General features: G+C 45.3%; 1 protein-coding gene across 4 annotated transcripts in view; it reads left to right on the top strand.

Moving 5' to 3' along the window:
• The window catches only part of ssbp4 (single stranded DNA binding protein 4), a 160,593-nt gene that overhangs the window by 118,661 nt on the left and 21,190 nt on the right, over window positions 1-20,742 (top strand). For 3 of the 4 annotated variants that reach the window (XM_073068501.1, XM_073068502.1, XM_073068499.1), the window contains 4 exons: window positions 1,095-1,184; window positions 15,549-15,632; window positions 16,270-16,329; window positions 17,591-17,657. In XM_073068501.1, the coding sequence (XP_072924602.1) occupies window positions 1,095-1,184; window positions 15,549-15,632; window positions 16,270-16,329; window positions 17,591-17,657 (301 nt within the window). The remainder of the gene's footprint in view (window positions 1-1,094; window positions 1,185-15,548; window positions 15,633-16,269; window positions 16,330-17,590; window positions 17,658-20,742) is intronic. The other variant, XM_073068500.1, reaches the window with a different exon arrangement.

The following is a 20,742-nucleotide window of genomic DNA, read 5'->3' as shown; positions in this document are numbered from 1 at the left end:
TCTAGCAGATCAGATCGTTACACAGTGCATTGAGATAGAATAAGGTAAAACACTAGCAAGGCAGAATAAAGTGTAAAAGCTGGTGAAGAGAGCAGTGCAGGTAAATAATGAAGTGCAAGATCATATGAGGTAGATTGCAAGGCCGTCTTATCATACAAGAGGTCCGTTCGAAAGTCTGGTGACGGTGGGATAGAAGCTATCCTTGAGCCTGGTGGTACCTGTTTTCAGGCTTCTGTCTAACGGGACAGGGGAATGCTCAATGCCAGCCCCAGCATGAGCCTGTTCTACATATAACCCTCCCCCAGAATGCAGTCTGTAAATAAGTCCCAGTATCTGTTGTTCAATACGTCAACAACTAAACCCTTCAATTGGCTCAAAACTGTATCTCAATCCTGGATAGCCTGCTTTATATATAAACCCACAGAACCCCATGATCAGATTCTAGTCTGTAACTCATTCCAGGGTATTTGTTATTCTATGTATGATTTCACCCCCCCCCCCCCCCCCCCCCAGAATCCTTCAGGCAGATTCCAATATACGACACACTCCTGGTTGTTCTTTATTCTCTATATAAATCCCCTGACTGGGTTCTAGCCTGTATCTCACTCTCATGTTACTCCCTCATCTGTTATTCTATAAACCACCCGATGGGTTCCAGCTTGGAACTCATTCCCAAGGATCTATTTATATGTAAAACCCCTGAACCCCGACAATAATCCAGCCTGTAACTCTCTCCACAATGTGCACCCACTGCTTTGATGCTGGCTGTTTGCCTCCTTTACTCTCAGCCTCTGTGAATGGGCCTTGAGATGTGATGGGTCCAATGGCTCTCCCTTGTGCTTGTGTGCGGGTGACTTTTCAGACTCTGAGTCTGATCTCTTCCTGTGTATTCTTTGACCCGGAAACATTACTTTGATTCACTGAAGAAGGGTGCAGCGTGCCCTACAGTGGAAGAGGTAGCTGCCCGTTTGCTTCGGTCACCCCACAGAGCTGGGGTTAGTTATGATGGGCAGGAAGTGTGCTGGCTCCCCCTCTGGCTGAGTGTGACCTCTTGCCCCACATTCTAACCCACTGCTTCTTGCGTCTTTTCACAGAGTGCGGCAGCAGCTCCGAGCCCTGTGCTTGGCAACGTGACTCCTGGCGAGGGGGCTCCGGGGGTCCCTCTGCCACCCGGCTTCTTCCAGGTACTCACGGCTCAAATACTGTGGTGGTGGTGGTGGTGGTGGTGATGGGGGGTGGGGGGGGGGAGTGGTGTGTGGCTCTACATGGTGGGGCACAGGAGGACTTGGGTCCAACACTCTGGTTTAAAAACCGCACCAGATGCAGCAACAAGCACGTGCATGAAATGGTGCCCAGGGTGAAGGGGTAGTCTGATGAGGTTCATTGTTCAGTAGAATTAAAGGTGATCTTAGAAACGCAAGATCTGGTGAGCGGCGGGGGTGGGGGGGCACAGTTTTACAAGATGTTTCTCCTGGTGGGGCTATCTAAAGCTAGAGGGTATGGTTCAGATTAAGATTGATAAATTGGTTTATTATTGTCAAAAACTTTGCCTTGCATACCATCCGTACAGGTCATTTCACCAGTATACCAGTATATTGAGGCAGTAGAAGGGAAAACAGCTGAATGAGGTGTAATAGTTGCAGAGGAAGTGCAGTGCAGGCGGTCAATAAGGTTTAAGGTCACGATGAGGTAGATTGTGAGGTCAGGAATCCATCTTATCATACGGGGGAGCAATCAGATATCCTATAACAGTGGGATTAGTTAGCCCTTTGAGATGGAGATGGGGAAGAATTTCTTTCTCAGAGGGTTGTGACTATGGAGTTCTCTGACACAAGTGCCGTAAGGCAAAGTTGCTGGATATGTTCAGGTGGAGACAGATTCTTTGTCTAAAGTCATTGGTTATGGGGACTGGCAGGAAAGTGTTGTGGCCTGGATCGTATCTGCTGTGATACTATTGAATGGCAGAGCCATCGGCTGGCTCGATGTTTCTAGGCTTTTAATGTGGTCCAGGAACCCCTCCGCAGCCAGGTTTGCGCAAATGATTGGTTACTCTCCTGTGCTCCTTGTGGTGGGTGAGATCCCGAACCCCAAAATGAGAAGGGGGATGCATTTGATCCCGCTGTTCACTGTGTCATCCACTGAGATTCCAACATCCCTGAACAAAGGCTTTCTGCTGTCCATCACATCTGATCAGAACACATCCAAAGAAAGTTCGTTCAAGCTGCTCGGTGATGCCTGCTGTGGTGAATATCCCATTGATAGCACCTTATATTTGGATTGGGCTAAAAATGAGACCCTAGGTTAACACACTGGAGAGCATTTTTTTACTTGCCTCTGCAATCTCCCTGTGTCAGCTCATCTTTTCCGTACCCTCTCTTTGCTGTTCGTTTTCTCTCTATGCATCTTCCACTCAGTCTGCTGCCTCTGTGTCACGCTATCAACTCACTGCATCCTCTCTCCGGTTTGTGTTTCACTTTATTCCCTCCCCTTGTCTCTTTTTTCCCTCTCCTCCCTCCTTTCTAGTTCCTCTCACCAGCCTGTATATCTCTCTCCGAGCCCATCGGCTAATTGTCTGGCACCACTTCCGTTATCTCTCCACCTTCTCTGTCTCCTCACTGGATCTCTGCCTTCTGAATCTCTTAGCCATGACCTCACCGAAACCCTAGAGCATTCCTTAGACCATCAAAGCAATGTAGTCAACATGTCGTAAACACGTCCTGCAATACCTGACCAGCATTTTTACAACGTCATCTTTTGTATTTGAAATCCCAAAGTGAATCATGGCCACAGAGTAGGAGCCATTACTCCAGTGTCTGGCTTGTCCACCTTGCCACTCACTCCACACACATCTCTGCTATCTCTGTGCTCTCTTTGACTCCCTCTCTGTTTTCTGCTCTCCATTTCATGCCCTCTAAACCTCTCTGACATTTTACTGTCTGTTTTATTTACATTCTCTGATATTTCATTCTTCCCAATTTTCTCTCCAACCTTGCACAACGTTTTTGGCCCAAAAAAAAGTGGAAAAATGTAGATGCTTGAAACCAGAAATAAAAACAGAAAATACTCAGCATCTGTGAAGAGAGAAACAAGTTTAACATTTCAGGTTAAGGATCCTGAAATGTCAATTATTTTTCTGTCTCCGCAGATGCTACCTAACCTGAGTAATTACAACATTTTCTGCTTTTATTATTGTTTAATTGGCTGTTCTTTCATTCGTTGAACGACACTGCCATCATGTGGTGATATCTGTTCCTGCCTTCTTCACCAGCAAGCATTTCTTTCTGATAGTCTGAAAACATTCAAAGAGCTAAAAAGCAATAGATCCCTGCTCCCGCACTTTCAACCTTGCCTGAACCGAAAATTAAACCCCAGTTATATCTACACATTAATTCAATACATTTCGCTTCATACTACAAAGCAATTGCTGGTTAAAAACAGCAGTTATTGTGACTAGTTATTCCACCACATTGTAAAAGGGGTAAGGATCAAGTTTACATTCAGTTCAGGACTGCAATTCAGTTAACATTACTGAAAAGAATTAAAGAAGACCATTCTGCCAGCTGATTCCACACAAGTCTCCTTTCAGCCCTCTCCATTTCACCTATCACCAAATCCTTATATTCCAGTGGTGCGTAATCTTTTCTTGGGGTAAGAGCCAGACTTACGATCAGAATTGACTCTGAGCTTCACTCACATGAATCATTTTTTTCTTAGTTGCATATAACAAGTCCTGACATCTTAAGCCATTTTCATGATAACACAAAGTTTATTCTGTATGGTCTGTCTTCAAGTAAACAGGAACTAACTAGGAACAAACTGTGTTTAATGCAGTAGACTCGTCCAGGGGATTTCATGTTTGAGAGCTTGAAATAATTTTTAAACACTATCAGTTCTACGCCAGTACAATGTTTTGAATCCCACCTTCTCAAAGATTTCTAAATATTTACCATTTTAACCATTAAACATGCATTTGCAAAACATACTAATAAAGTTGTCAATGTTTGCTCACAGATTTAAAATTTCTTTCCATTTTTACCTCCTTTATAAGTATTATCCACTTATTGTACATTATTTTTGCTAAATAGTCATCTCTTCAACAAGAGTGTGCTAATGCTGGAAATCTAGATCAACACACACAAAATGCTGGAGGAACTTGGCAGATCAGGCAGCAGCTACGGAAGCAAATAAACATTTGACGTTTCAGGCCAAGAGACTTCATCAGGACTGGAAAGGAAGGGAGTAGACGCCAGAATGAAAAGAAGAGGTGGGAGCACAGACTAGAAGGTGATAGGTGAAGCCAGGTAGGTGGGAAAGGTAAAGGGCTGGAGAAGAAGGATTCTGATAAGAAAGGAGAGTAGACCATGGGAGAAAGGGACAAAGGAGGGGCACCAGGGGAAGGTGATAGGTATGTAAGGAGAAGAGGTAAGAGTCCAGAGTAGTAAATAGAGGAAGAGGGAAGGGGAAAGGGAATAAAATAAAAAGTACCAGAAGGAGAAATCAATTTTAATGTCAACAGGTTGGAGACTACTTTTATGGAATATGAGTTGTTTCTCCTCCATGCTGAGGCTAGTCTCACTGTGGCAGGAGGCCATGGATCGACATGTTGGACCAGGAATTGGGGAGAGGAATGAAAATAGTTGGCCACCAGGAAATTATGTTTTTGGTGCCTGGAGCGGAGGTGTTCAACAAAACAGCACCCCAATTTACGATGGGTCTCACCAATGTAGGGGAGGCCGCATCAGGAGCACTGGACACAATGGACGACCCCAGCAGGTTCACAGGTGAAGTGTTGCCTCGCCTGGAAGGACTGTTTGGAACTTAAGTGGAGGTGTATATGGGCAGGTACAGCACTTCTGTCACTTTCAGGGGTAAGTGTCAGGAGGGAGGTTAGTGGGGAGGGACAAATGAAGTAGGGAATCACAGAAGGAGTGATCCCTGCTGAAAGCAGGGAGTGGGGGGGGGGTTGGGGAGTAAAGATGTGTTTGGTGGGCAGTGGAAGTTGCGGAGAATGATGTGTTGGATGTGGAGGCTCATGGGATGGTAAGTGAGGACAAGAGGTACTCTGTTCCTGTGAGGGCAACGGGAAAATGGGGTGAACACAGATACCTAGAAAATGGAGGAGATATGGGGGAGAGCAGCATCAATTGTGGAGGAAGGGAAACCCCATTCTTTGAAGAAGGAGGACATCAGAGATGTCTTTCTTCAAAGAACGGGGTTTTCCTGCTTCCACCATTGTTGCAGCCCTCACCCACATCTCCTCCATTTCACAGACATTTGCATTCACCCTGTGTTCCCGCCACCTTAACAGGGATAGAGTTCCTTTTGGCCTCTCCTACCACCCCAAGAGCTGCCACGTTCAACAGACCATTCACACAGCTTCCACCATCTTCAATGGGATCCTACCACTGAACACATCTTTACTTGCCCCCATTCTCCGCTTTCTGCAGATTCCCTTGTCCTTTCGTCGCTGTCCCGGCACGTATCACTGCAAGTGACAGAAGTGCTACACCTGCCCTTTCACCTCCTCCCTCACCTCCATTCAGGGCCCAAAACTGTCTTTCCAGGTGAGGCAACACTTCACCTGCGAATCCGTTGGGGTCGTCTATTGTGTCCAGTGTTCCCAATGTGGCCTCCACTACACTGGTAAGACCCAATGTAAAATGGGGGATCACCTTGTCCAGCACCATCTGCCAAAAGTGGAATTAACTTGTAGTGAACCATTTTCATTCCCAGTCCAACATGTTGGTCCATGGCCTCCTGCCAAGATGAGGCCACCCTTAGGGTGGAGGAGCAACACCTCACATTCTGTCCAGGTAGCCTCCAACCTGATGGCATGAACATTGATTTCTCTTGATGGTAATTTCTCTTTTCCCCCTCCCCCTTCCCTCTTTTTCTGTTCTCTACTCTGGCCTCATATCTCTTCTCACCGGCCTATCACTTCCCCCTCGTGCCCCTCCATCTTCCTTTTCTCCTATTAGATTCCTTCTTCTCCAGCCCTTTACTTTTCCCGCGTACTTGTCTTCACCTATCATCTTCTAGTTTGTCTTCCTTCCCCTCTGGTCACCTTTTTATTCTGGCGCCTTCCCCTTTTCTTTTCAGTCCCGATGAGGGCCCCAGCCCAAAACTGCAAATGCTTATTCATTTTCCTAGATGCTGCTTGACTTGCAGAGTTCCTCCATTGTTTTGTGTGTGTTGCTCAAGGTAACATTAATTACTGTGCACACAAACTTGGTCTACGTATTTACAGTTAAAAATTAGAAAACAGGATTTTAATCTTCCTTTGTGCCGGTGGAATTTTAATATTCCAAAGAGAAAAACTAATAGCATTTATTTAATTTTTTTTACTGCAAGAATTTATCTGCGGTGAAAATTGTTTACAGACAATATTTCTGAGGGTAAACATGAAATAAAATACTAAATGAAATACTTAAATGTTCACGTCTGTGTCCTTATCCTCTTCTCTGACCATCTCTCCCAGGCAGAACAAAGGCCATTCCCCTTGCCCCCAGCTTCCATCCGCTACCTTCTATTTTCAATAGATTTTATGCTGCCTTTGATGTGATGTCACCACCAGATGCATCTTCCCAACCCTTCGGCTTTCAGCATTCTGAGGGAACTATTCCCTCCGTAACTGCGTCACTCTTTCATCTTCATTCACCTTCTCACAGCACTTTTCCACACAACGTAGGAAATACACATTTGTCCTTTGATCGCTTCTCTTCCCAACGGCCCAAGAGTACGAACAGTCCTTCTAGGTAACCAGCAGCACACTTGCAGTTCTTCCAATCCGGTTGAGAGCCTGTAGTGCTCACAATGAGGACTCCTTTGCAATGAGGGTGCCAGTGCTAATTAGGTGATGCTTTGCGCGACCCGGAGCTTTCAGTCCCCTCACGCAGTAATTCAATCGAGTCCTGTCTTTGGTCTGCTGTGTCGATCCATGAACTCCAGTGTAAACTGAAGGGACAGCAGCTCATCGATTGTTTAAGCACATTGTAAACCTTGGGGCTCAGTAGTGAATTCAACAATTTCAGGTAGAGCCATAGAGTCTTACAGTGCTGAAGCAGGCTCTTTACCCCAACTCATCCATGCTGTGTTGTCAGAGTTAGTCCTATCTGCTTGCATTTAGCCCAGAGCCCTCTAAACCATCCACAGGGAGTGCTTCCACAAAAAAAGCAACACCCATCAACAAGGGTCTCCGCCACCTCCGCTCTGTTTTTGCGGCTGCCATCGGGAAGGAGGAACAAGAGCTTTAGCTTCCACACCACCAGGTTCAGGCACAGATATTACCCTTGAACCAGTGTGGACAACTCCACTCACCTTATCACTGGACTGATTCCACAATCTATGGGCTCACTTTCAAGGACTCTACAACTCATCTATCTATCAATCTATCTATTTGCCTATTAATATATTTATTTTTGTATTTGCATGGGTCTTTATGTACACTGGTTGTTTGTCAGTCTTTATTTGCATGTATTTTTTCATTGATTCCATTGTATTTCTTTGTTCTACTGGTCAAGTCTGCAAGATAATCAGGAAAGGATGCTTAATATCCCAGGGTTTTGATGTCTTAGAAAAGATAACCGGGGGGGGGGGGGGGTAAATTGGGGTGGGGGAAGAAGAAGCTGCACTACTAATCAGGGACAGTATCACAGCTGCACTCAGAGAGGACATAATAGAGAGCTCGGCCACTGAGTTTATGTGGGTAGAATCCAGAAATAGGAAGGGTGCAACCACTCTGATGGGATTGTAACTACGTTCCCTCCTGTAGCCCCCAGGACACTGAGGAACAGGTATGCAGCATATTGATATGCTAAGGCTTTTTGAGGTAAAGGAGGACATAGTGTTGGGTCTCTTAAAGAGTATTAATGTAGATCAGTCCCCAGGGTCTGACAGAATATACCCCAGGTTGTTGAGAGAGGCAAGAGATCGCTGGGGCCTTGAGGAATATTGTTGTGTCCTCCCTAGCCACAGGAAAGGTCCCGGAGGACTGGCAAGTAGCTAATGCTCCATTCAAGAAGGGAACCAAGGAAGATCCAGGAAACTACAGTCACGCATCAGTGGTAGGGAAATTACTGAGAGAATCCTTAGGGGCAGGGTTCATGAGCACTTGGAAAACTGTGGCATAATTAGGGAGAGGCAGCAGGGCTTTGTGCAGGGCAAATCCTGTCTTACTAATGTGAGTTTTTTGACGAGGTGACGAGGGTGATTGATGAAGGTAGAGCTGTGGATGTTAGAATGGCATTTGACAAGGCCTGTCATTCAGAAGATTAATATTTGGCCATTTGGATTCAGAACTGGCTTGCCCCAAAGAAGACAGTGGGTGGTGGTCGAAGGGATTTATTGCAGCTGGAGGTCTGTGATTAGTGGTGTTCCACAGGGATCTATACTGGAAACTCTGCTGTGGGTGATGTATATAAATGGCCCAGATGAAAGTTTAGCTGGATTGGTTAGTAAGTAAGTTTGTCAATTATATGAAGATTGGTGATGTTGTGGATAGCATAGAAGACAGGCAAAGAATGCATTGGGATATTCATAGATCATTTGCAGATATGGGCAGCAAAATGGCAGATGGAGTTTAATCTGGCTAAATCTGAAGCATTACACCTTGTTAGGTCAAATGTAAAGAGACAGTACACTGTTCAGGCCAAGACTCGTAACAGTGTTGATGAGCAGAGGGATCTTGGGGTCCAAGTTCATAGCTCCCTGAAAGTGGCTACACAGGTTGTTTGGGTGATTAAGAAGGCATATGGCATACTTGCCTTTATTAGTCGAGGCAATGAGCTCAAAATGTTGCAGCTTCGGCTGACCTGCTGAAGGGTTTCAGCCCGAAATATCAACTGTACTTTTTTCCCATGGGTGCTGCTTAGCCTGCTGAGTTCCTCCAGCATCTTGCATGTGTTACTTGGATTTCCAGCATCTGCAGATTTTCTCTTGTTTGCAACTTTATAAAACTCTAGTTCAGCATTGCATGCAGTTCTGGTTGCCCCATTATAGCAAGGATGTCAAGGCTTTGGAGAGGGTGCAGAAGAGGCTTCTCAGGATGCTGCCTGGTTTAGAGGGTGTGTGGTATAACAAGAGGAAAACCTGGGTTGTTTTCTCTGGAGTGGTGGAGGCTGGGGGGAGATCTGATGGAGGTTTATAAGATTATGAGAGATATAGATAGAGTAGACAGACAGTGTCTTTCTCCCAGGGTTGAAATGCTTAATATCAGAGAGCATGCATTTAAGGTGAGAGGGGTTAATTTCAAAGGAGATGTAACGAGGCAAGTTTTTTTTACACAGAGAGGTGGGTGCCTGGAATGTGCTGCCTGAAGTGATGATAGAGGCAAAAACTCCGGAGACTTTTGAATAAGCATATGAATGTGAGGAAAACAGAAGGACATGGGCATTGTGTAGGCAGAAGACATTGTGTTGGCCATTTGATTACTAATTTAAGTGGCTTGGCACAACATTTTAAGCTGAAGAATCTGTCCCTATGTTGTACTGTTCTATGTTCTAGAATGAATCTTAAGGTAGTATATGGTGACATATACATACTTTGATAATAAATTTACTTCAAAATTTAAACCTCTCCTATCCATGTATTTATCAAGTGGCTAACGTGCTTGCCTCAGTCAATATTTCCTAGAAGCCCATTCCAAATATTCACCACCTTTAGTGTCAAGAAGGTGCCACATGTCCCTTTTAAATCACTTGCCTCTGATTTTAACTCTTATTTGTAGTTCCCTTAGAAAAAGAATATGTGCTTTCATCCTGTCTATGCCCCTCATGATTTTTATGTACCTCTGCCAGGTCACCCCTTGATCTCCTACATTGTAGGGAATAAAGACATACTCCACATAACCTCTCGTTGTAACTCATGCCCTTCAAGTCCAGGCAACACCCTGGTAATTCTTTTCTGCATTCCTAGTTTAGTAACATCTTTCCCAACACAGGGTAAGCTGCCTTCTCCCTTTGTGTCAAAGTTGGCCAGTTCCACTACATCCGCTTTCTGTACATCATTATCTCAGTTATTCTCTCTCCGTGGATGCCACCTGATTTGCAAGTATTTCCAACATTTTTATTTCAGATTTCTAGCAAGTACTTTTTGTTGTTTTTTTCCTCTCTCTCTCTCTCTCTCTCTCTCTCTCTCGAACTTCCTCATTGATCTACAGCTGGACAGCAACGAAAGCAATGGGTCAGCTCTGATTTCCTACCCATCACAGACATTCACTTTCTTCTCTCCACCCTCGCCCTCTCTGCAGCGTAAAACGTATTTGTTTCCTCCATTTTCCTCCTGGATGAAGAGTCAGCAATCTGAAAGGGTTAACCCTGTCTCCCTCTCCGCAGATATTGCCTGACCTGCTGAGCGTGTCCAGTGTATCATGTTCTGTCTAATGGAGTCTAGTGAGTTTGTAGACTGATAGCAGAGTTCAAGGCCATCCTGTGCACGTTAAAACCTGATAAAGCAGGAGTAAGCTCCCCATTCGTAGAGCAGTAGATCATCTCTCTGCTGCCCTTCTTGCCATCTTGCCACTGATTTGCGACAGCTATAATTGAACAGGGATTTTGCCCATTGCTGTCCGCTTTCTCTCGCATGCTCTTCCAGCTTCCTGATAAGAGCAGCACCAACATTGCCATCACAACCATTGTCAGTCGGAGCCAGCGACACGTTCTGGGGAAAGAAACTGCTCATGAATTGCTGCCTTGTATTTCCACTCAGCAGCTTTCAAACCCTCACTTGTGGAAATAACTTACCGTCACAACCACTGCCATGTCCTTTCACAGTATCAGGGACCCCCGGGCTTCCTCAGCCTTGCTGTTGCAGTGAAGGGATCTTTCAAAGTTCAATTTATTATCAAAGTACATACATGTCACTGTATAATACATTGAGATTCATTTTCTTTCAGCGTTGACAGTGGAACAGAGAAGCAATAGAATTAATGAAATCTACACACAAAGACTAGCAAACAACCAATGTGCAAAAGGAGACAAACTGCACATTTTAAAATGAACAAATAAATAAATAGATAGATAGATAGATAGATAAATAAATAGATGGATGGATGGATGGATGGATGAATAAATACTGAGAATGTGAGTTGCAGAGTCCTTAAAAGTGAGTCCATAGGTTGTGGAATCAGTTCAGAGTTGAGTTGAGTGCTGCAATCCCTGCTAGTTCAGGAGCCTGATGATTGAAGGGTAATACTTCAAATATTCCTGAACCTGATGGTGTGGGACCTAAGGCTCCTGTACCTCCTTTCTGATGGCAGCAGTGAGAAGAGAGCCTTCTACCTTGTTAGTATGTTAAGTATATTTCAAAATCATACACAATCACATTTCCCTTTCTGGTTTCTGATGTGGACGGTGTTGACAATGTGGAGTTTGTGATGATTTGTCTGCAAATTTTAGAACTGCCTTATTTATACTGCTTTTATTGGAATTATTCAGTGCACACTTCTTGGTGTCACTGGGCAAAAGGTTGCACAGCAAAAGATCTTTACGTGCACTGGTCATCGCAAATTAGAGGGAACACTGCTCCTTGATGATGGAGGCTGCTTTATTGTGGCAGCGTTCCCTGCAGATGTGTTTAATGGTGGGGAGGGCTGTGCCTGTGTAGGAATGGACTGCATCCACTATAAGTTTTCCCATTCCCAGGCAGTGGTGTTGCAGCCAGTCAAGATACTCTCTACTGCACATCTGTAAAGTTTGTCAAAGTTTTAGATGACACACCAGATCGGTGCAAAGCTCTAAGAAAGCAGAGGTGCTGTTGTGCATTCTTTGTGATGGCATTTCGGTGCTGGTCCCAGGGCAGATCGTCTGAAATGATAACGCCAAATAATTTTAAGGTTATCTCGTTACCTCGGATCCCCTAATGAGGACTGGCTCATGGGCTACGTGAGGTTTCTTCCTCACGTAGTCAATAATCAGTTCTTTGATTTTGCTGATGTTGAGTGGGAGGTGGTTGTTGAGGCATGATTCAACCAGTTTTTCAATCTCCCTCCCATGTGACGATTCATCACCACCTTTGATTTGGTCAACCACAGTGGTGTGATCAGAAAACTCAAATATGGTGTTGAATTTGTACTTAGCAACACAGTAATAAGTGTAAAGCAGCTAGAGCAGAGGGCTAAGCACATAGCCTTGTGGTGCACCCGTGCTGATTGTGATTGTGGAGGAGATGTTGTTGCCAATCTGAACTAATTGGGGTTTGCAAGTGAGGAAATCAATGATCCAATTGCACTGGGAGGCATCAAGGCCTATGTTTTGGAGCTGAGTGATTAGTTTTGAGGGGATGATACTGTTGACCTGTAATCAATGAAGAGCATCATGATGTATGCGTCTTCATTGTCCCACTGTCCAGAGGTGAGTGAAGAGCCAATGAAATGGCATCTGCTGTTGAACTGTTGTGACGGGAGGCAAACTGAGCTGCATACAAATCATTCCTCGGGCAGGAGTTGATATGCTTCATGATCAACCTCTCAAAGCACTTAACCACAGTGGATGTAAGTACTACTGAGTGATACTTATTGAGGCAAGCTACCATATTCTTCTTGAGCACTTGTACAATTGAAGCCTGATTGAAGCAGGAAACTAAAAATAAATAAGTAAATAAGTAACACTGAGAGCGTGAGTTGCAGAGTCCTTGAAAGTGAGTCCATGCGTTGTGGAATTGTTTCAAAGTTGAGGTGAGTCCTTGCTGGTTCAGCAGCCTGATGGTGACCCAGCAAAGGAGAAGACTCATAGAGATAAAATTTATGAGCATTTGAAAAACAATGGCCTGATTAAGGAGAATCAGCATGTGTGGGGCAAATCGTCTCTGACTAACGCAAACATGAGGAAATCTGCAGATGCTGGAAATTCAAGCAACACACGCAAAATGCTGGTGGAACGCAGCAGGCCAGGCAGCATCTATAGGAAGAAGTACAGTCGACCCTTCGTCCTTCCTGACAAAAGGTCTCGGCCCGAAACATCGACTGGCTACACATGTTGATAAGGTGGTTAAGAAGGCCACTGGCATCTGTCGTGAAATTTATTAACTTCAGTTTAGTTGGCAATTTGATTACTAATTTGTTTGGTTTGGCACAGCACTGTGGCCCGGAGAGCCTGTTTCTGTGCTGTACTGTTCTGTGTTCTGTGTCCTATGTTCTATGTAAAGATGTCCAGATGTTTGACCTCTGGATTACTTATGAAGCAGCAAATCCCGACAAAACTGGAATCACAGAAGGATTTCATTGATAGTTCCAACCATGTTATGCATGTACTTTAAGTAAAATTGACAATCTGGACACAGATTGGTGTAATATTGTCCATGTATTAATTGGACAACGTTGTGGAACAATTAACACAAACTTTTAAAAACGTTTCATCGGCAACGTACCTCAAGTCAAGTCACTTTTTATTGTCATTTCAACCATAACTGCTGGTACAGTACACAGTAAAAATGAGACGTTTTTCAGGACCATGGTGTTACATGAAACAATACAAAAACTACATTGAACTACGTAAAAACAATACAGAAAAAACTACACTAGACTACAGACCTACCCAGGACTGCATAAAGTGCACAAAACAGTGCAGGCATTACAATAAATAATAAGCAAGACAATAGGCACAATAGAGGGCAGTAAGTTGGTGTCAGTCCAGACTCTGGGTATTGAGGAGTCTGATAGCTTGGGGGAAGAAACTGTTACATAGTCTGGTCGTGAGAGCCCGAATGCTTCGGCGCCTTTTCCCAGATGGCAGGAAGGAGAAGAGTTTGTATGAGGGGTGCATGGGGTCCTTCATAATGCTGCTTGCTTTACGGATGCAGCGTGTAGTGTAAATGTCTGTAATGGCAGGAAGACAGACCCTGATGATCTTCTCAGCTGAGCTCACTATCCACTGCAGGGTCTTGCAATCCGAGACGGTGCAATTTCCGAACCAGGCAGTGATGCAGCTGCTCAGGATGTTCTCAATACAACCCCTGTAGAATGTGATGAGGATAGGGGGTGGGAGATGGACTTTCCTCAGCCTTCTCAGAAAGTAGAGACACTGCTGGGCTTTCTCTGCTATGGAGCTGGTGTTGAGGGACCAGGTGAGATTGTCCGCCAGGTGAACACCAAGATTTCTGGTGCTCTTAACGATCTCTACCGAGGAGCCATCGCTGTTCAGTGAAGAGTGGTCGCTCTGTGCCCTCCTGAAGTCAACAACCATCTCTTTTGTTTTGCTCACATTCAGAGACAGGTTGTTGGCTCTGCACCAGTCTGTTAGCCACTGCACCTCCTCTCTGTAAGCTGACTCATTGTTCTTGCTGATGAAACCCACCACGGTTGTTTCATGGGCGAACTTGATGATGTGGTTCGAGCTGTGTGTTGCAGCACAATTGTGGGTCAGCAGAGTGAACAGCAGTGGACTGAGCACACAGCCCTGGGGTCCCCCGTGCTCTGTGTGATGGTGTTGGAGATGCTGCTCCTGATCCGGACTGACTGAGGTCTCCCAGTCAGGAAGCCTAGTATCCAGTTGCAGAGGGAGGTTTTTTTTGAAGTTCTGACTTGTTTTTGAAGTCCCTCAGTCATTTATACCAGTTTGCACCAGTTCACTGAAGTCCAAAGAGAAAATCCAGTCCATAGTTTATCTTTTTCCCATGCCCACATCATTTGTGAATTTAAACCTCAAGGTCAGCAGTGCCACATATCTCCAAGGCACTGATTCAAAGATAGAATACTTTTCTGTAGACTCAGCACATCCAGGCTCAGCTGCACATGCAGACGTCCTCCAGCAGATGTCAGTAGACAACAATGAATAACCATCAGCAACACAAGAGATTCTGCAGTGCTGGAAATCCTAAACAACACACTCAAAATGCTGGAGGAAGTCAGCGAGTCAAGCAGCATCTATGGAGGGAAATAAACCATCAACATTTTGGGCCAAGATGTTGACTGTTTATTCCCTTTCATCAGCACAGAAAACCAAGTTTGACACTTTAACTGCTTACTGTTGGCTTGTTCTGGATCCTCAATTCATAAAAATGGGATTTGAAAACACATTCCTGCGATAATCAGTTAAATAAAAAAAGCCAATTTATGCCCAGTCCCTAAAAGATAAGTTTTACAACCCTTACAATCTGTCTCACTAGTCAATAGCATATTCATCTATTTTACCACCCATTCCCTGTATATTTAGATTGTATTACATCATTCCTGATTTTGAGTACACTTCATAGCATAGCCCTCTGTCACAGAGAGTTCCTGAGGTTTCCCTGAGTCTTGTGGCCTTGGGAGAACAGATCCCATCTATAGTTAAACTCCGACTATTCAGGATGGCCTTGGGTCATGTAAAGTCCCACTCGGGAGAAGGCCATTCAGCCCATTGTGCCTCTGTGAGGGTGCCCCTAGTTAGTCCTTCTCCCCAGTTTTTTGTCCATGTCCTTGCCCATTGTAAACTTCATGTGATGTTAGTATCAGCTAACTAAAGTCAGGTTGGTGTGGTTCCCTGGACCGGGTGCAGTGAACTGAGATATAATGCAATTTAACCTAGGTCTGTCCCAATTGTCACTAATTTCTTTTCAACTTTGTTCTGTTGAAGGGTCCCCCTGGATCACAACCAACACAACACAGTCAGGCACCTCGACACAATCCCAACAACCCCATCATGGGACCCCATGGTCAGGTGAGTGCTGTCCGACGTCATAAGGAAGGGGACAGTGGGAGGGAACTTCACTCTCTATTTAGCCCTTGCTGGGGAGAATGTTTGATGGGACAGTGTAGAGGGGACTTTCCTCTGTATCTGACCTGTAGTATTCTTGCCCCGAGATATTTGTAGGGATGAGTTAGGCTAAGGAGTTTTCCTCTAGATCCAATTGTGTCATTCCTGCCTAGGGAGAACTTGATATGAGAGTGTAGAGACGACTTTTCCTGTGCATTGAACCCCAGTTGACCCTACCTGGGAATGTTTGACAGGACAGTGTAGAAGAAACTTGCCCCTGTATCTAATTTGTGGTATTCCCACCCTGAGGATGTTTGTTGGGATCGTCTAGAAGGCGCTTTCCTCTGGATCTAATTATGACCCTGACCTGGGAATGTTGCATGGGACTGTGCAGAGAGATCTTGCCTCCAGCTCTGATCTAATTTCATCTGTGCAGATATTTTCTGCTGCAGAGGAGCATGGCTTGGGCAATGCACCAAGTCCTCTGCGGGGCTCTTCCACATAGCTTCTCAAAGGTACTGGGAGTAGCTGGGAATTTCTGGAATATCTGGAGTAACAGTGAACCCTCCCTTGTGACGGACCTGTGTTTCTCACCCAACAGTCCTTCATGTCTCCTCGGTACCCAGGTGGACCCCGGAACTCGCTCCGGATATCAGCACAGGTGAGTGTCACCAGGTTTACAGGCCTGACTTTTCGATAGGGTGCAGGATACACTCAGACGTTCTGTGGGGAGAGTTCTAACTGATCGCATCGGTGAGGGGTCAGTGCACAGGACAGGAAAAAGCTGCAGAGGGTTGTAAACTCAGCCAGCTCCATCAGGACACTAGCCTCCCAGCACTGAGGACATCATCATGTGGAAATCAGGAACTCACCTCAGTGAGAGAGGTTGAGAATCTGCTGGATCGTTGCAAACCAGCCGTTCCCCTGCCTGGGTCTGGGCCCATATGATATTCCAGGTCACACCTTTCACTTTTAAGGCCACCCCCTGCCCCGGAGCCCTGCATTTTCAGGTCTCATGTCTGAGAAAGGATGTGCTGGCATTGGAGAAGGACCAGAGGAGGTTTGCAAGAATGATCCTGCAAATGAAACAGTTAGTGAACGAGGAGCGTTGGATGCCTCTGGACCTGAACTCACTAGAGAATTGAATAATCTCATTGAAATATACCAAATATTAAAAAATGCAGGTAGGGTAGAAGTGATGAGGATGTTTCCAACAGTGGGGAGTCCAGGACCAAAGGGCACAAGTTTAAGGATAGAAGAATAGTATAAGAATTTCTTTAGCCAGAGGGTGATGAATCTGTGGAATTCATTGGGACAGGTGCCTGTGGAGAACAAATCATTGGGTGTGTTTAAAGCAGAGGTTGACAAGTTCTTAGTTAGTAAGGGTGTCAGAGGTTACAGGGAGAAAGCAAGAAAATGGGACTGAAAGGGAAAATAAGTCAGCCATGATCAAATAACAGAGCTGACATGATGGGCCAAATGGCCTTATTCTAGTCCCATGTCTTATGGTCTTGTGAACGAAGCCATGCAGGGCATCAGAAGTAAGACAGGTAACAGGGGAGGGGGCAACAAGTATCAGACCCACCAGTGGGTCCCCACCTAGAAATCAGTGTCTGTTCAATCTGCGAAGTTAAGGCTAGGGGATGATGAGAGGTGGAAGCCCGAAGGAAGAGCTACAGCACCTGCGGAGCCACTGGTCCTGAGCTCAGTACTGGAAACTGTGCTCAGAGAACGCCACCACCAGTGCCCGTTGAGCTGACCCCCTTTTGCAAGAAGACAGACAACTGCTTGGAGAGCATGTGGGGGGGGGTGGTGGTGGTGAGCCTGGGAGCCCAGGAGGTAGCGACAGAGATTGGGCGTAGGTGGAGGGGAGTGGAAATGAGAATCCTGCCCTGTGTTAACCCTTCCTTCCTTTCCTGTAGCCTCCTATCGGAGTCCCGGGATCTCAGCCACTGTTACCAAATGCAATGGACCCCACAAGACAGCAAGGTGGGTATGGCGGAACCGTGCTGTGCGCTGAGCCCAAAGGCCACACCAACACTGTCCACAGATACCTTCCCTGCGGGTGTTGGAGGCTTTGATTGAATCACAATCAGGTTTAATAATCACTTTGTATACGTTGTGAAATCTGTTGTTTTGCAGCAGCAGTACATTGCAATACATAATAATGAAAACTAAATTATATTAAGAAGCATATATGTATATAAAATAGGTTAAAATAAATTAAATAAATAATGTAAAAAGAGAGAAAGTATACTGAGGTATTGTTAGTAGGTTCCTCTTCCATTTGGAAATCTGATGGTGGAGGGGAAGAAGCTGTCCCTGAAACACTTAATGTGTGTCTTCAGGCTCCTGTACCTCATCCTTGATGGTAACAATGAGAAGAGGGCTTGTCCTGGGTGACGGGGGTCCTTAATGATGGGATGCTGCCTTTTTGAGGCCTGTGTTAAGTCCTTCCTCCATTCTACCATCCCACGCCACATCTACCAATCTCTTCATCCTCTGTCTAGTCTGCGTCTGAAGCATTCCTCTCAGCCCCATGAGCCGTTTGAACTATGTCTTGACTTGTCCTCTTTGCATCCCCCACCCCTCACCAAAGGCACTCCCTTGTCCAACATGAGGGATAGCAGCAAGGTTTTAGCAGGCTGAGTAAACGGTGAATTTCAGTATGAGACTGACGAGGAGATAGGCTTGAAACAAGTAGGCCGAATGGCCTAATTCTGCTCATGTATCTTACGTTCTTATAGCGTAGCCACCTTCTCCTTATTAACCTGTAAATACCTGCTGATTAGTTAGTCATCCCATTTGATCTATAGTAGCTTGTGATGGCTTTGTTCTCGGACATAGGGTAATGGAATCTATTCAAAATGCAAATATCTCCTTATACTATTCAGTACGGAGATGATGCTTACTTCAGTGCCTTCTTCCTATAGCAATTCCATAACGCTTGATTCCTTTAATAGCCAAAAATGTTCCCACCTTTATCTTGAATGCACTCATCCAATGAGCCTTTAATAAATCTGTTCAACAAATACAGATTGTTTCTCCCAGCTTACGAACACCCGAATTATGTACAATCTGTACAACTGAACAAGTGTTTGAGGACCATGGGATGAACCTGCTGGGGTCTTCCTGTGTGGAAATTCAGTTTCCAAGTTGTGAACTGTCCTGTCCGGGTTATGAGCAGCTCACAGAAACAGAATCCAGCCATAACCTGGGAGGACCAGTAATTCCCAAGATGGGTGAAGAACCCTTTTCACATCTCCCTGAATAGCTGACCCCCATGTCAAGACTGTAATTCTATTTACCCTAGTTTTTGCAAACATCATCATTCCAAATATCCCATCAAGTCCCAGGAGAATCTTGTGTGTTTCATGAGATCAGCTCTCATTCGAATGTAAAAGGCTCTCAAAAACACTTGGAAGTGGCACAAGTGTCGTGTTGGTGCCTTGTGCACAGAATGTGCTAACACTGCTAACGTAGATACCCAATGAATGTACGGACTGATCGGCACTATGAATGTAAAAAAAACCATGAACTGTTTTTTGTATTTCTTACATAGACAGCATGTTTTATGATCAGAGGTGAGCCTTGAAATAAAAATAGTTCACCTCCAACCACCAACTCTGAAAACTTAAATCGGTTCACCACTGAATTTTCAACATCCTTCTTAAGGCGAGGCCTGAGTGGGGCTTTGTAACATTCAATTGCCAAATACACAGACTCCGATTCTGGAGGTCCCTGAGTCTGCCGGTTTTCACAGGGAGGTCTTTGAGAGTGTATCAGCATCCTGAAAGTGTGAAGCCTGGAGTGTATTAGTACTTACGGGGTTCCCAGAAGCATATCAGCATTCGCAGGAGATTTCTGGGAGACGGTGGGATATTCATCAGTAGATCCATAGTGGCTTCCTGTAAGTGCAGCACTTTCACAGCAAATTCCCAGGAGTGTTGTCGCTCACATGGAGACCCTGGAAGGGATTCAGTATTGATAAGGGATGTCACTGAAATGTCAATGTTTGCTGGGGGCAGGGGGTGGTTATGGGTGTGTGGCAGTATTCACAGGGGACTGCAGGACTGTGTCAGTATTTACGTGGATTCCAAGAATGGTCAGTACAGTGGTGTAGCGGCTAGTGTACACTTTGCAGCACCGATGGTCAGGGTTAAGTTTCCGCTGCTGTCTATAAGTTCTCCCCGTGACAAAGTGGGTTTCCTCCAGGTGCTCCGCTTTCCCCCTGTCCTGATGTGACCCAAGTGTGGTGAGAGAGACCCTGAAGTGGGTCAGAAGTTCACTGACTTTAATGAGAACTGTTGTAAAGTTAGAGGAAAAGTAAAACAATAAACACTAGGCTAACAGTGCCATTAACCAAAGCTCTCAGACTGAAAGTCACGTGGCAACTCCGTGGCTGGAAGAAATAACTAGATACTAAATGAATGCCGTTCCTTTTCAGTGTCAGTCAAAACGGTAGTCCACTTTCCCAGGCAAGGACGAGGATAAGCAGGGAGTGTAAACGCTACTGTGCTTTCAGTCAAGTCTCGACAAGACTAGAATGAAAAGAAGGGGGTTAAATACTACCATAATGAAGCAGTAGTTAGCTGGAACACGCATGTTCGTGAACGCACCTGCCAAACCTATTCTACAGCCTGCCTTTGCGGGTGCATAGACTCTGCAGCAGAGTCCATGGTTGTGACACCTGCCGCATTCCTCAGACGTAAGGGTTAGGGTTAGGGTTAGGGTTAGGGTTAGGGTTAGGGTTAGGGTTAGGGTCAGGGTCAGGGTCAGGGTCAGGGTCAGGGTCAGGGTCAGGGTCAGGGTTAGGGTTAGTAAATGGTGGGCATGCTATGTCTGCGCTGGAAGTGTAGCCACGCTTGTGGGCTGCCCAGCACATCCTTGGGCAGAATCCTCATTCACACATTTTATGCATTTCACTCCGTGTTTCAATGTTCTGATGTACAAGTGACAGATGGAACCAACCTTTCGTTTCTTTAATCTCAGTATTTATGAATAATGCTGGAAATGGGTCAGTTCTTGAAATGTCCTGTGGTGTGTATTAGCACCACGGGTCTGTGACAGTGTT

This window comes from Hemitrygon akajei, chromosome 16 (genome assembly GCF_048418815.1).
Source record: "Hemitrygon akajei chromosome 16, sHemAka1.3, whole genome shotgun sequence".
Taxonomy (NCBI): domain Eukaryota; kingdom Metazoa; phylum Chordata; class Chondrichthyes; order Myliobatiformes; family Dasyatidae; genus Hemitrygon; species Hemitrygon akajei.
This window is presented reverse-complemented; position numbering and strand designations above follow the sequence as displayed.